The sequence below is a fragment of the Vigna unguiculata genome, chromosome 9 (assembly GCF_037176805.1).
Source record: "Vigna unguiculata cultivar grain cowpea cultivar isolate G323 ecotype 2 chromosome 9, ASM3717680v1, whole genome shotgun sequence".
NCBI classification, from domain to species: Eukaryota; Viridiplantae; Streptophyta; class Magnoliopsida; order Fabales; family Fabaceae; genus Vigna; species Vigna unguiculata.
In genome coordinates, this window is record NC_140800.1 from 12,373,138 (window position 1) to 12,389,376 (window position 16,239).

At 40.7% G+C, this 16,239-nt stretch overlaps 1 protein-coding gene across 1 annotated transcript; it reads left to right on the forward strand.

Annotated features, from left to right (window-relative positions):
- Window positions 1-10,851: 10,851 nt before the first annotated feature.
- On the forward strand, window positions 10,852-12,728 carry LOC146883540 (uncharacterized). Its single transcript, XM_085666612.1, has 3 exons — window positions 10,852-11,649; window positions 11,848-12,417; window positions 12,501-12,728. Exons 1-3 carry the CDS (start codon window positions 10,852-10,854, stop codon window positions 12,726-12,728), a joined length of 1,596 nt encoding a protein of 531 aa, XP_085522738.1.
- The last annotated feature ends 3,511 nt before the right edge of the window (window positions 12,729-16,239 follow it).

Genomic DNA, 16,239 nt, shown 5'->3' on the forward strand with positions numbered 1-16,239 from the left:
TTTGGAATGGTGTGAAAAAAAGAAAGTGGGGGTGTGGATAGAGAAAATGAAAGTCTAAAATGGGTTAAAATAATGTATCAAACATGCTTTCTTTTTTATTATTATTTTTTAATTAATTAATTTTCTTTCAAAATTTCAATTTTCTCTTTTACATTTTATTTCACTTTTTTTATCTTTTGCGTTATTATTTTTTATTTTTTATTTATTAATTTTGAAAATACATTTTGTTTGACCGGACGAAATTAGGTGTTGACAAGTACCTTACCACAGATTGTTATTTTGTGCAAAACGTATTGCGTAGGTAAACACTTAGTATATAAATGGTCATCTGTTAATAGTTCTAGAGTCATGATGTCTGTCATGTGGGAGTTATGGACCAATTATCCAACACCAGAATTCATCATGTGCTATATACCTTCCATATACCTTAGTGGGGTGTTTTAATTCACTGAAATTGGCTTACGTGTTGAGTGGCTTACCACAAACAACATAATGTTATTGGTTTACAAAGGCTATTCGTAAATCTTGCTCAAAAATGGTGGCAGAGTGTTGGCGTTCGAAATCAGCACCGCCGGAGTGGACTTACCGCTATCCATGTCGCCAAATTGAATTTAAGTACAAAAGGGAAAAAAAGAGGATAATTAGGGAGTGGCATTGTTGGAAGAAAAGAAACCCTGAATTTTTGGAGAAGAAAACGGAAGAAAGGCGTTGGCTTTCGCAAGGAGGGATGAAGTGTTTGGAAAGAAGAGCTTGTCATTGGAGAATGCTCTTGGAGTGTTTTTTCCAAAACCATCTTTCTCTCAAACTTCATACTTTCTCTATCCGTCACTTTTTCCCTCCCTCTCTTTCCATTCTCATTTTTGCAAATAAAAAATAAAAGGAAATTAGATATCCACGTTAGGGAGCATGAGTCAAAATGAGAGAGTTAAAATATCTTTTTCCTTCAATTTTTTAGAATATTTTTAATCAAATATTATTGTGTGGTTAGTGTTGGGTTATTATTCTTTAGTTATTATTTTTTGGTAGACTAACTTTAAATAAAAAATATGTTTGTTAAAGTATTATTATATAAATATATATATATATATATATATATATATATAATATTTAAAAAATATAATAATATTAGATTGTATTAATTATAGTTTTACTCTTAATATTTATAATACTAAAATTAAGAAAATTTTGTTGTATGATAAAAATTTATAAGTAAACTTTGAAATTATATATTATATTAAAATAAAATGCATATACGCGGATCATTGTCAAAATAAGATGTTGGTATATTGTGCATTATAGATTATGTATAAAATAAAAATAAAAACCAGAGTTGATGATGTTAAAATTTGTTAACAAAAGCATAGATATAAAAACTTAAACCAATATTTAAAATTAATATATATATATATATATATATATATATATATATATATATATATATATATATATATATATATATATATATATATATATATATATATATATATATATATAAGGTCTAGAATAACATAAAATGCATATACAGATCATAGCTAAAATAAGATGTAGGCACATTATGCGTTATGGATCCCGTATAAAATAATAATAATAATAATAATAATAACAATAATAATAATAATAATACTAAATATTCATTAATTGTAACATCTCATTTGATAAATAAACTTAATTAAATGAAACATCACACAAAATAATATATAGGGCATTGTCATGGAGTAGAAATGTCACTCCTTATAGTTATCCCAAAATACTTGGAGAGAAAGACTAAGGCACACCATGATGCCATTAACAAAACGAAATAAAGGTTTAATGGTATCCAAAATTCATGCTAATGGAGCAAGATAATACATAGGCCACAATGCCTAAAAAGAAAACTTGGAGTAAGGGGATCCAACCCAAGATAAGCTACGCAGTGGAGTTTCCATCACCCTGATGACCACGAGGGGTTCCCACATCTGCTCACATCAATAAATTGATGATCATTGCAAAAGGGGAAAACCACACACAAGACAAACAAGCAAAAAAAAGGGTAAGCTAGCGTAAAAATGTTTTATCATACATTTGATCATACAGTTTAACAGCCAAGAATACATAATCCAACCAAGCATGTGATAGCAAAAAAGTAAGACTCTAAGACTCGATTGTTCGGATACATATAATCAGTCGGATTCACTGGATGCTTGCACTTGTGGTGGCCTCTACTGCTCTGCAGAGCCATTGCCAATGGGTTTCACCCTACCACGCACAAGGTTAGCCTTCAAACATCTAAGGTCATTATCTTGCCAAAGACTAGGGTCTCCTACTACTCTCACCACTTGAGTTAGTACGCCCTATGTGAGACTAACTGACTCTTTAGAGTTTCAGGATGCAATCCTTACTTGAATCCTTACTTAATTATATATTGAGGCACCACTACGAAACGTTACTAAGAGGTTCATGGAATTACGTCCATTACCTGAGGCACCACCATGAGCTCTCACTAAGAGGTCATGAAATTACATCCATTACATGAGGCACCACCATGAACTCTCACCAAGAGGATCATGGAATTACGTCCATTACATGAGGCACCACCATGAACTCTCACCAAGAGGTTCATGGAATTACGTTCTTATATGAGGCACCACCATGAACTCTCACCAAAAGATTCATGGAATTACGTCCTAACCATACCAAGGCCATGTTTCACCAACCAGCCACAATTGATCAAAGTAGAACAATCTCAAGCCAATATCTAACCAACCAACCAACAATTCATGTTTTCCATTTCATACTTAACAGAGTAAAATCTCATTCTCATTTAATCTCATACAATATACGTGGCAATCATACCTCATGCTTTTATAATAAAACATTCTATCAGGCAGACAAGCAACCACATCAGAGAACCAATCAGAACTAGAGCACGAAACCTGCCCCAGTCTCGCTTAGGCTAGAAGTTCTCGCTTAAGCGAGCCCTTCTCGCCTAGGCGAGAGCTCGAGCAATGGAACAATGGCTTCTGCGATTTCTCGCTTAGGCGAGACCTCCTCGCCTGAGCGAGATTACTCCTCACTCAAAATGAAGGCTTGTCACCTGAGCGATAGTTCAAGTAGAAAACCTGAGCGAGCTTTTGCTAGTCTTGCCTAGGCGAGGCACACTCGCTTGGACGAGAAAACCAATGCTCACTATAAGACCCAAGAAATTTAAATAATTATTTAATAAATACGAGTAGTATGAGCCTTTAAGGCATTTAATGCGGAGTGTTGTGACAGGAAAAAGTACTAGCTTAATTGGTTGAGAGTACGTGATTATGTGAGAGGACTTGGGTTCGAGTCCTATGTTTGCCAATTGTATGATATTTTATTATGTGTATTATTTTACTGATATGATTGAATGTGAGTCGTGATAATGTAATCCTATAATTATAGTAATTATCACGAAACATGAATTGGTTGAATTGGTTGTGCATTGACTTTGTAATTGAGGGGTTGGGGTTTAAACCTTGCTAAGAACGAATTAACTTCTTTCTTTTTGCCAAATTTTCTTTTGGCATGAAGATGAAAGGGTAGAAAAGCCTAGCTGCAAAAGTGATTATGTGACCCCAATAAGGCTTATAGCATTGGGCCAACGCCTAGGCCCATTCCTTTTTAATTTCTTTTTAGGCTCTGATACCACTTGATGAGGCCATCGGCGCCGTTGATCGGCAGAAATGTACTCTGTTCGACAGAGACAGCCTCTGGCAGTCATTTGTTCAGTGATTATGACTGGAAAACGCAACGGAAGGTTTATAATCGGTGAATAACGCTCGAATCTCACTGGTTTGGAAACCCTAGGAGGATAAATCCTCATCTAAGGTGAAGGGTTTGAGCAGAGACGAAAGTGGGAGTGTTCTCAACCAGATTTATCATTCATCTAAGCTATGTTACAAAGAAATGGTATGGCCCTTTTATAGAATTAAAGGCAACCAGGAGAAAGCAAACAGAAGAAGGTGAAGGTCGTCTAACAACATCCTAACGGCAAGAATAGTTGCTGCCTAAACAGAACCCTAACGGCTAAGGATGGAAAACGTGAACGAAAACCCTAGGTTGGGTTGCTACACGTGATACGTTGGTTCACGATACTGAAGATACTGAAGAGAAAGGCGCTCTTAGTTGCGCGGATGGAAATGCAGGTGTGGGTTGGATTGATGCGAATTTTGGTTAGGCGTGAAGGCAGAACCCTCACGGAGCGCAGCCCTCTCAAGAACCCTAGTGGCTGGTGATGTAGAAACCTAGCTGCGATGTGGGTGTATTTTAGGCGAAATGAATGGATCACGAGCCAAAACCCTAATTGCATGATGCGAAAATGATATGGGTTGCCACTCGCGCCTAAGATGAAAGCCGATGATCCACGCGTGGTAAAGAAACCCTAGTAGAGGTTTACAAAAGGAACGCATGCGGTATGGCTTGGGCTGCAACATGGGATGAAGAGAGAAAATGAGCTTTCCCTTTTGTTTGGGCACGCGGAGGCCATGAAGAATTGGGCTCGGGCCCAATAAAATCATGATGTTTGGCTGCAGCAAAATTGAGCTTATGCATGGAGGTGTGCTGGCAAAAAATATTAGGCTGCTACGTTCAGGCCCAATTGACGCCGCTTCTGAAAAATGTTGGCTGCCAGCGTGAATGAATTTGGGCCGCAGGCCCAATACCAATTGGGGAGTTTGGAAAAGTAGCTACAATTAACAAACAACCAAATTAGATCATCATTTATTTAATTAAAAATAACAAAAATTAAAAGAAATTAAAAAGGAATGGGCCTAGGCGTTGGCCCAATGCTATAAGCCTTATTGGGGTCACATCAAGTGGCAGCCAAGAGAGATAGAAAATAGACATAATGGACCTTGAATAACCATTAAGCTCATGATTAAATTCAAAATTCGTTTTGGACCATTAACCCTTATTATGAGACCATTATGAGGTATTGAATTAGAGAGGAAAAGGTAAAATTGATGCTGCAATTTTGTGAGGACTGGGAAGAGAGAATTACATAACCATTTTGTGTGCTTTGGAAATGTGAGAGCTGGATTTTTTGGAGTGCCAAAGGAAGGCATTTGGAGTATCATAAAGAAAAAGGCTAAAAGACCATTAGGAGTAAGGAATTACTAGGTAAGGGGAGCTGTTTATAATTGTTTTGATTCGTGCATGATGTATTGTGATTGGTATGAAATGAACTGTATGAATTCTTTCCCCATTTGTGCTGTTTTTTGTAAATTCTGGGTTTTGCCCAGAAACCGCTTGGTGCGTATGGAGGTACTGTCAGGCGACACATCAGTTTTTGCCCAATTTTAGGGGTTCTGTTATGAACCGCCTGGCGGCGATGAACTTTCGCCAAGCGGCCCTAAGCTGTTTTGGATTCATTTTTTTGTGTTCTGTGCGAAAGTCATGGCGACTTTTGGAAAATTGGTTGTGTAAATCGTATTGGATGATTCCTGTAACATCCCTGGCTACCCCTCCTCGGGCCCCAGAGGCTGTCAGGTTACTACAGCCCAATGCACCACAACCCATCACCCTTCTCCGTCCATTCATACTGGGTGGGTTGTTGCCAGTGGGAATCGAACCCCCAACCTGACCTTGAACACCTCTGGCTCACCAGCAGATGTGGTGAGCCAGAGGTGTTCAAGGTCAGGTTGGGGGTTCGATTCCCACTGGCAACAACCCACCCAGTATGAATGGACGGAGAAGGGTGATGGGTTGTGGTGCATTGGGCTGTAGTAACCTGACAGCCTCTGGGGCCCGAGGAGGGGTAGCCAGGGATGTTACAATTCCTTTCATGATAGTAATAATATGTCTGCCTATGTTGACTCCTTGGGAAAATGGTGAGTGACAAATCGTGAGAACAGATTAGCATTGTGGGAGGAAATGTGTGTAATTTGATTCCAAAGGATTAAGATAAGCGAATGGAAATAATCGAATTAGGCAGGATGTTCAATTAATCATAGGTGGATTGGGGTATTTTCATAATGATAGAGAGTGAATGAATTCAGGAAAGGGAAGGAGCCACTCGTGGGTGCATGGAAAAGAGAGGTTTCTACCAGGAGCTGATATATCGCCTGGCGGTACGCTGGTTGCCGCCAGGCGACGACGAGAGTAGGTGCAGTTTGGCAAGCTGAAGTGATTTGAGCAATGAGAGGAGAAAACCATGTACGTGGATGTTAAAATGAAATTAGGTGATGAAATGGGAAGGGATAATATGAGTATGACATTAGAGAATGAGACTAAGGAAGAGGAGTGATGATGTGTTTTATATCTATGACTGGTGAAAGAAGGATATAGAAAAGGAAGGGGAATGTTAATCCTACCAACAATTTTTACGTATTGGAAAGATTAGTTTTCTTTAGGATTGGTGCTTTTGGAATGTGGGATTGTCAAGCCTTGGTGAGTTAAAGAATCAATATTAAAATCGTGCAGCTTAATGAGGAGAGAATTGGATACTAAGGATTGTATGAATTATAGTATAAAGGAAGTAGATTGCCTGATTTTACGACATTAGGTTAATAACTCTTTTCTTAGGACTGATTGAGCCATTTGTTAAGATTAGAGAACTTGATTTATCACATACCTAGAATCCAGGAACATATAAATATGAGTTATAGCAAATTGAACAGATTGAGGTATGCCGGGTGATTAGGAATGAAGTCCTGATAATTGAGAGTGTGGTGATGTCTTTGATAGAGTTTTTAGATTAAGGAGTAACCTAATCGGGGCACCAAAACCAGCAGAAATACGCTACTGGTATGGCGTTTGGCGGCTTGGGTGTGTGCGCCAAGCGATAGGAGCAGTAGGGATGTTCCTGCAGTTTGTGGCACTTGGCGACAAGGTGGCGGCAAGGTGTGACCCGCCAAGCGATAGACTTGCAACATTGGGATTGCGAGAGGCTAGCACCTGGCGGCAAGAGGTGACATGTCAGGCGATAGCGGTGAAATAGGGGTTATGTTCGTGGGCCTGGCGCCTGACGATGGGGCTTGTACCGCTAGGCGATCTGTGCAGGTTTCGCCTAGTGGCGCTTAGGTTGTGCCAAGCGGTAATGCTGCAGATTGTGACTTGTGTGTGTTATGTTTTAAGCAATGATTCTATACTTGGATCAGAAGATGTTGTGCCATAAGCAGGTAGGTTCATGGATGGTGGTGAACGCGTGATGGTATGAGCGGGGAGGTTCATATCTAGTTACTCTCGTGTGAGGATACGAGCGAGGTAGGTTCGTATGTTTCGTGCTCACACTTGAGAGATCTGCGTGCGGAGAGGTATAGCTGGTTGATCACATGTGTTGGATTACGGGCGGGCAAGTCCATAGAGCAGGACTACGAGCAAGGAGGTTTGTAGAGTAAGACTACGAGCAGGGAGGTTCGTAGAGGCAGGACCACGAGCCGGCAGGTTTGTGTGAGCATCATAAACCCTGAATCCGAGGCAAACTATTTGTGTGTTGTGAAGGTTGAAAATCCTTGGGGATAAGGTCTTGGCCAATAACTAATTAGGATGAATAAGATGGGTGTCTTGCTTATATTCGGTTACCTTATATGTTATTTTCATTTTATAAGCTCACCCTTTCTGTTTCTGATTGGCGATGATCGTGTGATTTGTTACACGGGAGCTGATGATACTACAGGTGATGTTTTGGATGCATAGACGATAGAGAGAGGGCTAGTTGGGACATTATGATCTGGAGATTTTACTATGTTTTCTTTTATTATTGTAATGTATTTTGGGAATTGTAATAATTTTATTACTGCTATTACATAGTTTTTGGCGTTTGAATAACAATTTTAAATTTTCCCGCGTTTGGGAATGATAATATTACGACTTTTGATTTTCACCTATTATTTATTTATTTAAATTAAGTAATTTCCCTTAGGGATGTTACACTCACCACTGTTCACGCGTGCAACATCCAAGCATTCGAGACTCAATTGACAGTTATCAATATTCCAGACAATCACAACAACACCCCAAAATCTTAAACACGAAAAAAAGCTAAAACAGGCAGATATGAAGAAAACACGAAAACCTAGTTTCCCTTACCTAGAAAGATGCTAGCAGAAGGCACAAGCACACAAAATGGAGGATTACTACCGCTCTAGGAACTGATTTTTGAGCTGAAAATACCGACACCAGAACCAATAATGAGGTTACTAAGATAACCCTAGTCGGAACTACGACAATAGAGATAGGGAAGTGAAAGTACCAGTTGGTGATTAACTTACATCGAGTAAACGAAGCTTAGGTACCTCGGAGAAGAGCCTTGATCAAACCCTAGCAGAGCTCTCTATTAGAGAAAAGAGAAAAGGGGAGTGAGCTATTTTTGCAAGTGATTTTAGAATGAAAAACCAAAAGGCTGAAAGTGAGTCTTTGAGGGAACCCTAAGGGCTGGCCCTTAGGTCCACCAGATGAGGCTAGGCCCTTAAACTTTTAGGGTAGAAAAAAAATAAGTGGGTCTTAAATTAATAATAATAATAATTTAAATAATAATAATAATAATAAAAATAATAATAATAAATATTTATTAATATTAATCATAATAATAATAGTCAAAATTTATAATTAAAATTTTGAGTTATATATAAAATTAAAATAAAATGCGTATACATATGGAATAACAAAAAAGTATATATATAAAAACTTTAACCAATATTTAAAATAAATTGGCCAGATGGAATCATAAAGATATGAAGTTAAATATAAATTATTCCACACACACGCACGCACACACACGCACACACACACACACACACATAGTTTGGTATGAATTTGATATGGGATATGAATGAAGGTTGGTCATAAAGTTTGGCATGAGATTGGTATGCATGATGAATACCTATTTTGGATGGCGAAACATGATTTGTATGTGGTTAGGACGTAATTCCATGAGTCTCTAGGTGAGACCTCATGGTGGTGCCTCAGTTGGTCGGGACGTAATTCCATGACCCATGTTATTAGGAGTTCATGGTGGTGCCCGATCTATATAATTTAGTAAGGATTCAAGGTAAGGTTGCATCTTGACACTCTAAAGAGTTAGTTTGTCTCACATAGAGTGTACTGACTCTAGTGGTGAGAGTAGCAGGAGGCCTGAAACTCATTAAGGACTAACCTTGTGGGTAGGCGATGAAATATTGTAACATATACCTCGATAGAGCAGCTCAGTAGACCAAGAAGTCCACCACAAGTGCAAGCATCCGCTGAATCCGACTAATTATATGTATCCGGATGAGTCGTGTCTCGAGTCTTTGTGTATTGTGTGCAAGTCATAACATGATTAGGTGATATTTGCATTTTTTTATTATGGATATGTATGTAACTGTATGATAAATTGTTTTTTGCTCTAGCTTACCCTTTTTGCTTATTTGATTGCAATGTGTGTGGTTCTTCTCTTTTGCGATGATCATCAATTTATTGATGTGAGCTGAAGCGAGAGGTACTCGTGGTCGAGAGGGAAATGATGATTCCGCTGCTTAGCTTCGTGGGATGGTCTTCGTTTCTCCAAGTCTTATTTAGGGTCGTGGCCCATGTATCACCTTATTTTGAGTATTAATCATTTATTGTAAATTCTTGTACTTAATTCAGTATTGGCATCTTGGTGTGCCTTATTTTTCCTCTGAGTATTTTGGATAATTATATAGAGTGACGTTATACTCTGAATCTTCGCTCCTTATATTATATTGTGTGACGTTTCATTTAATTGAGTTTAATTATTAAATGGAGCGTTACATTTATGGTATCAGAGCGGTCAATCCTTAGAGTTTGTGGACTTGGATGTCCGCTTAGCTTTCTCTATGTCATTTTGTGTGCTCTTAGTTAAGTTTGTGTCTTATCTAGTCTAACTTTTGGTTTTCGTGTGTGCTAGTGAATTATGGCACCTCCTCGTAGGACCTCTCAATCCTCTTAAGGCGATATACTAGATATCGCTAGGACAATAGAATCGATGATGGATGTTATGACACAATAGACACTGCTATGATGTAGCAACACGAGGCATCAATGCAGCGATAGGCAACGTCGCTTGAGCAGCAATAGCTGGTGATGCAGTAGATGGAGGCTGCTAGGGTAGCTGCGGATATGGAAGCCCTCCGTCAGCTGGAAGAGAACAGGATAGTTGTATCCGTCTTTGGTTCTGAGACACGACCTGTAGTCAGGGAATGAAGTCTAAAGGACTTTCTGAAGCATCACCCGTTGAAATTTAATGGCAAGACTACCATAGATCAATGGCTAAAGGATTTAGAACGTATTTTTTATGCAAAAATGTGCCCTGCGGAGAACAGACTAGCCTTTGTAGTAAATATGCTTACAGGAGAGGCGGAACATTGGTGGATCAGCATGAAGTCCATCATGGAGGAAAGAGAAGAACCAGTCACGTGGGAGGCCTTCAGGGGAAAGTTTCTATCTGAATACTTTTCCGACAGTGTGAGGTACGCGAAGGAGATGGAATTCCTCCAGTTGACCTAGGGAGGGAAATTAGTGACTGAATATGCTGAGAAGTTCAAGCACCTTAGCCGCTTCTACACGTTACCACTGGACAAATAGTGGAAATGCTGCAAGTTTGAGAATGGTCTTTGCGGTGTTATTAGTTTGATGGTGGCCCCATTATCCATCAAGGATTTTGCTGCCCTAGTGGAGAAGGCCAGAGTGATGGAGAAAATGAAGAATGAGGTAGAACGTTAGCGCCTGCCACAACATTAGAGGATTGGTGAACCATCGGGGTCCAAGCCGAGACATGAGGAGAGGAGGAAGCCTTATGACAGACCTCATCACCAGTCTCAAGGGTCCTGGAACTTCCCCACATAGCAAGGTCGAGTGCAGTGCTTTCAGTGTGGAGGCCCTCACCTGAGGAGAGTATGTCCACATATGGAGGGTTACCGCAGATGCAACAATTATGGCAAGGAGGGCCACTTTAGTAAAGATTGTCCTTCCCTTGCTAGGGTAGTGGTACGACCTCCAGTTCAGACTCCTGCGCAAAACCAGCAGAGGAACAGAGGCAACAAGCCCCAAGCGACGAGCAGAGTCTATGCGATGACAAGAGTAGAGGTTACAGGCTCTGATAACCTTGTTATGGGGTATTGTATGATTGTTGGGGTGAAATTTTGTGTGCTATATGATTCTGGAGTGACACACTCCTTTGTGTCAGATGCATGTGTGAAACTTTTGGATCTGCCAGTGTGTGAGCTACAGTGTGAACTTGTGGTATATACTCCGACATCGGGTTTGGTCAGGATGTCGTCCTTGTGCATTAGATGTCCAGTGGAGGTGGAAGGGCGCAGATACAGGGTGAATCTGATATGCCTGCCTCTACAAGAGTTGGAGGTGATCTTGGGTATGGATTGGCTATCTGCCAATCACATTCTTATAGATTGCCGAGAGAAGAGGTTGTTGTTTCCCGACTCAGAAGAGCCTGAGTTGGTATCTTCTCAAGGGGTTATGAAGGAAATGCAGGAAGGCGCTCAATGTTTCATCATCTTCACGCACCTAAAGGTGGAGAAGGAAGAAAGAACGTCAGTGATACCAGTTGTGCATGAATTTGAAGATGTATTCCAAGAGGAAGTGTCAAGGTTGCCTCCGAGTAGGGAGGTGGAGTTCTTAATTGACCTGGTGCCTGGAATCGGTCTAGTGTCGATGGCTCCACATCGTATGGCCCCGACAAAACTGGTAGAGCTAAAGAGTCAGATTGAGAAATTACTGGGGAAACAATTCATAAGACCTAGTACTTCGCCTTGGGGAGCACTAGTGTTGTTGGTGAAGAAGAAGGATGGAAGTTTGCGTCTGTGTGTGGACTACAGACAGTTAAACAAGATGACCATCAAGAACAAGTATCCCCTTCCGAGAATTGATGACTTGATGGATTAGTTGCACGGATCGCCGATGTTCACGAAGATAGATTTGCGGTCAGGATACCATCAGATTTTAGTGAAGGCGGATGATGTGCAGAAGACGGCCTTCGGGTCTCGATATGGGCACTACGAGTACTTGGTTATGCCTTTCGGTGTGACCAATGCTTCGGCTATGTTCATTGACTACATGAATAGGATCTTCAGGCCATTCTTAGACAAGTTTGTCGTAGTCTTCATAGACAATCTACTTGTCTACTCCAGAACTCAGGAGGAACATGCAGAATACCTGAGGTTGGTACTTGGTATTTTGAGGGAGAAGCAGTTGTATGCGAAACTGTCCAAGTGCGAGTTCTGGATGGATAAGGCGCAGTTTTTGGGCCATGTGATATCTACACAGGGCATTGCAGTGGACCCGGAAAAGGTTGAGGCAGTGGTTAAGTGGGAGAGTCCCAAGTCGGTCACAAAGATCAAGAGCTTCGTGGGTGTAGCTGGCTACTACAGGAGATTCATAGAAGGATTCTCCAAGATAGTGGCGCTTTTGACACAACTTACCTGGAAGGACCAACCTTTCGCTTGGAGGATAAATGTGAGGAAAGTTTCCAAGAGCTTAAGTGGAGGTTGATGAGTGCTATGATACTTGTGATCCCTGACGTTGTTAAACCTTTTAAGGTTTATTGTGATGCCTCTCACCTAGGGTTGGACTGTGTGTTAATGCAAGAGAAGAAGGTGGTGGCTTATGCTTCAAGACAACTTAAGGTGCATGAGAGAAACTACCCCTCTCATGACCTGGAGTTAGTGGCTAATGTGTTTGCCTTGAAGATTTGGAGGAACTATCTCTACGATGCTCAGTTTCGTGTGTTCAATGATCATAAAAGCCTCAAATATTTATTTGATTAGAAGGAGTTGAACATGAGACAGAAAAGGTGGATGGAATTCTTGAAGGACTATGATTTTGAGCTACTTTATCATCTGGGAAAGGCAAATGTGGTAGCGGATGCCTTGAGTAGGAAGATTGTACATACTGCACACCTTATGATCAAGGAGGTGGAACTGCTAGAGAAATTCAGGGATATGAAGCTGCAAATGGAGTTGGAATCTGAATCCATTAGATGTAGTAACCTAACTATATCTAGTGACTTCTTGGACTCAGTCAGAGAAAGACAATTGTTGGGTGCCAGTTTGAAAAAAGTTAGAGAGCAGCTTGGGTCAGATGAGACAAAGGATTTTGCCATGGGTAATGATGGCATATTGAGGTTTCAGGGCAAGGTGTGTGTGTCGGATGATGTTGAGGTAAAACGGTTGATCCTTGAGGAATGGCACAAGAGTCATCTTAGTTTGCATCCTGGCATGACTAAGATGTATCAGGATCTCAAGGAGACCTTCTGGTGGCAGGGTATGAAGAAGGATGTTGCACAGTTCGTATCAGCCTGTTTGACATGTCAGAAGGCGAAGGTGGATCATCAAAGACTCGGTGGAATTCTACAACCTTTGGAAATACCAGTGTGGAAGTGGGATAACATCTCTATGGATTTTGTGACCCATTTGCCAAGGACTTTTAGGGGGCATGACACCATCTAGGTTATAGTGGATCGACTGACCAAGAGTGCTCATTTCTTGGCGATGAACTTGAGGATGTCTATGGCCCAGTTGGCTTAGTTGTACATTAAGGAAATCGTGAGGTTGCATAGAGTGCCGTCAAGTATAGTCTCTGACAGGGATCCGCGGTTCACTTCACGGTTTTGGCAGACTTTGTAGAGTCCTTTGGGATGCAAGTTGACTGTGAGTTCAACCTATCATCCCTAGACCGATGGTCAATCCGAGAGAATGATTCAGTCGCTTGAGGACTTGTTGAGGACCTGCGTACTGGATCATCTAGGTGCTTGGGATGATGTTTTGCCCTTTATAGAGTTCACTTACAACAATAGTTTCCATGCGAGTATCGGCATGACACAGTATGAGGCTCTATACAGAAGGAAGTGTAGGACCCCTCTTTATTGGTATCAAGATGGGGAAGCAGTATTGGTTGGGCCAGAGTTATTGGAGCAGACCACCACTGAGAAAGTGAGAATGGTGAGAGACAGGATGCAGGCCTCTCAAAGTAGGCAAAAGGCTTATGCAGACCGCAGGACGAGGCCCTTGGAATTCGCGACTGAAGATCACGTGTTCCTGAAGGTGACCCGAATCACTAGTGTGGGAAGGGCTCTCCGCTCAAGGAAGCTTTCTCCTAAGTTCCTTGGCCCTTATAAGATATCGAAAAGGATTGGTGGTGGCTTATGAGATTGCATCCCCTCCTTAGTTGGCAAATCTTCATTCGGTGTTCCATGTGTCATAGTTGAGGAAATATGTGTTTGATCTGTCTCATGTGTTGGAGGCCAAGGATGTGCAGATCAGGGAGGATCTCACTATGAAGGTACCACCAATGACTTTAGAAGATAGCAGAATTGAGGAACTTCGAGGAAAACCAGTCAATCTTGTCAAAGTTATCTGGGATTGGAGGATATGTGACTCTACTTGGGAGTTGGAGGAAGACATGAGGATGTCGCGTCCATATTTGTTTCTGTAACATCCCTGGCCCGCCAGACCATGTCAGGGGTGCGCCAGGGATGTTACAGTTTCCCTAGTAAGTCTTTATTTTCGAGGTCGAAAATTTTCTTGTTGAGAAGAATGTAAGGCCCAATTATTTATGCCCTAATGTTTAAGGGCTGGCATTAAATCTGTTGGGCCTAAGGGCTGGCCTATAGGGTGCTAAGGCCCCTAAAGCAACCTAACCCCTGTCATTTTCAGCTCACTTGCCAAAATTTGTACTCACACACTCTCTCATTTTCTCCACAGAACCTCTGCTAGGGTTTATCCCTTTATCCCGTTCAAGCTAGTTAAACTCCGTTCTCCCTCAACGTAAGTTAGTTCTTGAACCATAACCCCTTTCTAAGTTATTTTCGTGGTTTATGTTGGGGCTCACTGTAGTAAATCCAATCTTCCTTTTGTGCCACTGTCTCCAGCTCTTAAATTTGCTCTTGGAGCTGCTGTGGTTATGGGCTTAGGTGTCGAAGTAGTTTGTTAGCTCTTTCCAGGTAAGGGAAGCTAGAACTCTTACTATTTTTGTGTTTTCATTACATATTATTGGTCTTGCCGCTTTATTTCGTGCTTTTGATGATTGAATGATGTTTGGAATGAGATGAATATCTATTGTGAAATTGTTTTAGACAAACCTGTATGTTGACTTGCGCGAACAGTGGAGAAAATCGGATAATCTCGCCCAAGCGAGTGGTGCTCGCCTAAGCGAGAGTATCAGGAAACCCTCTCTGGTGTTGCGCGAGCTGTCGCTCAGGCGACATGCTCCAGTCTTGAGCGAGAGGCCATCTCGCTCAGGCGAGGAGGTATCGCCTAAGCGAGAGAACGTGACAGCACCACTATTCCCTCTTTGAGTTCTCGCTTAGGCAAAGGGAGCTTGCCTGAGCGAGAGAACACTCTCGCCTGAGCGAGAAGTTGGGCGAGAATGAACCATGTTCTGTTTTCTCCTTTGTCTTGGTATGTTTGCCACTTGTTTGGATGAATTAATATGTTAAAGGCATGAAGTGAATAATGTGCATGCATGGGATTGGTTCATGGATTGAATATGATGAGTTTGGTATGTGTAAGACCTAGTAAATTCATATAAATAATAACTAATAAAGTACAAGTAATTGTGGGTTGAGAATAACCTAAGAGAATTTCTTGACAAGTCTTATATAAGAAATAGTTCTAGCTCAAGTGGTTGAGAGTACTTAGTTCTATTGAGAGGACTTGGGTTTGAGTCTTGATGTGCCATTAGTGTGATATTTTAATTGTGTTTTATTTTATCAATATATTATGAGTGCGAAAGCATGGTTTAAGCTTGTATATATGTGTGAATTAACATGAATCATGTGATAGTTTGTTGGTATGCATGTGTTTGATAGGTAGGAAGGATGTGGGTTCGAATCTTGGCTAGAGTGAATCTGGAAATCAGAAAGGTAGTAGTTTAGGTGTAGTAATGGCTATTAAACTTTAAATTTAAATTAATTTCGTTTTTTATAATTTTTTTATTTATTTTGGGCTGAATTGGTGAGAGGGAGAGGAGTGAGTGAGAAAACAAAGAGTCATAGTGTGTGGCAAGTGAGTTCGGAGAAATTGCAATCTAAAGAGGGAATTAGAGTGGAGGCAAGGAGGGGAGCTTTGGGAAACAAGGAAGAATTCATTTGGAATTGTTTGAAGCTAAAACATCAGGTAAGGGGAGCTGCACTTAATTGATTAATGAGTGAATAATGCATGTTTTGGTTGTATGTTGAATGCATGAGCCTTTTTTTTCTTTCGTTTTTGATGTGAAAATCATGAGGTTCACGTATAACTATGTGTTATCGGATTCGCGTGATTAAATTGTACACGAATG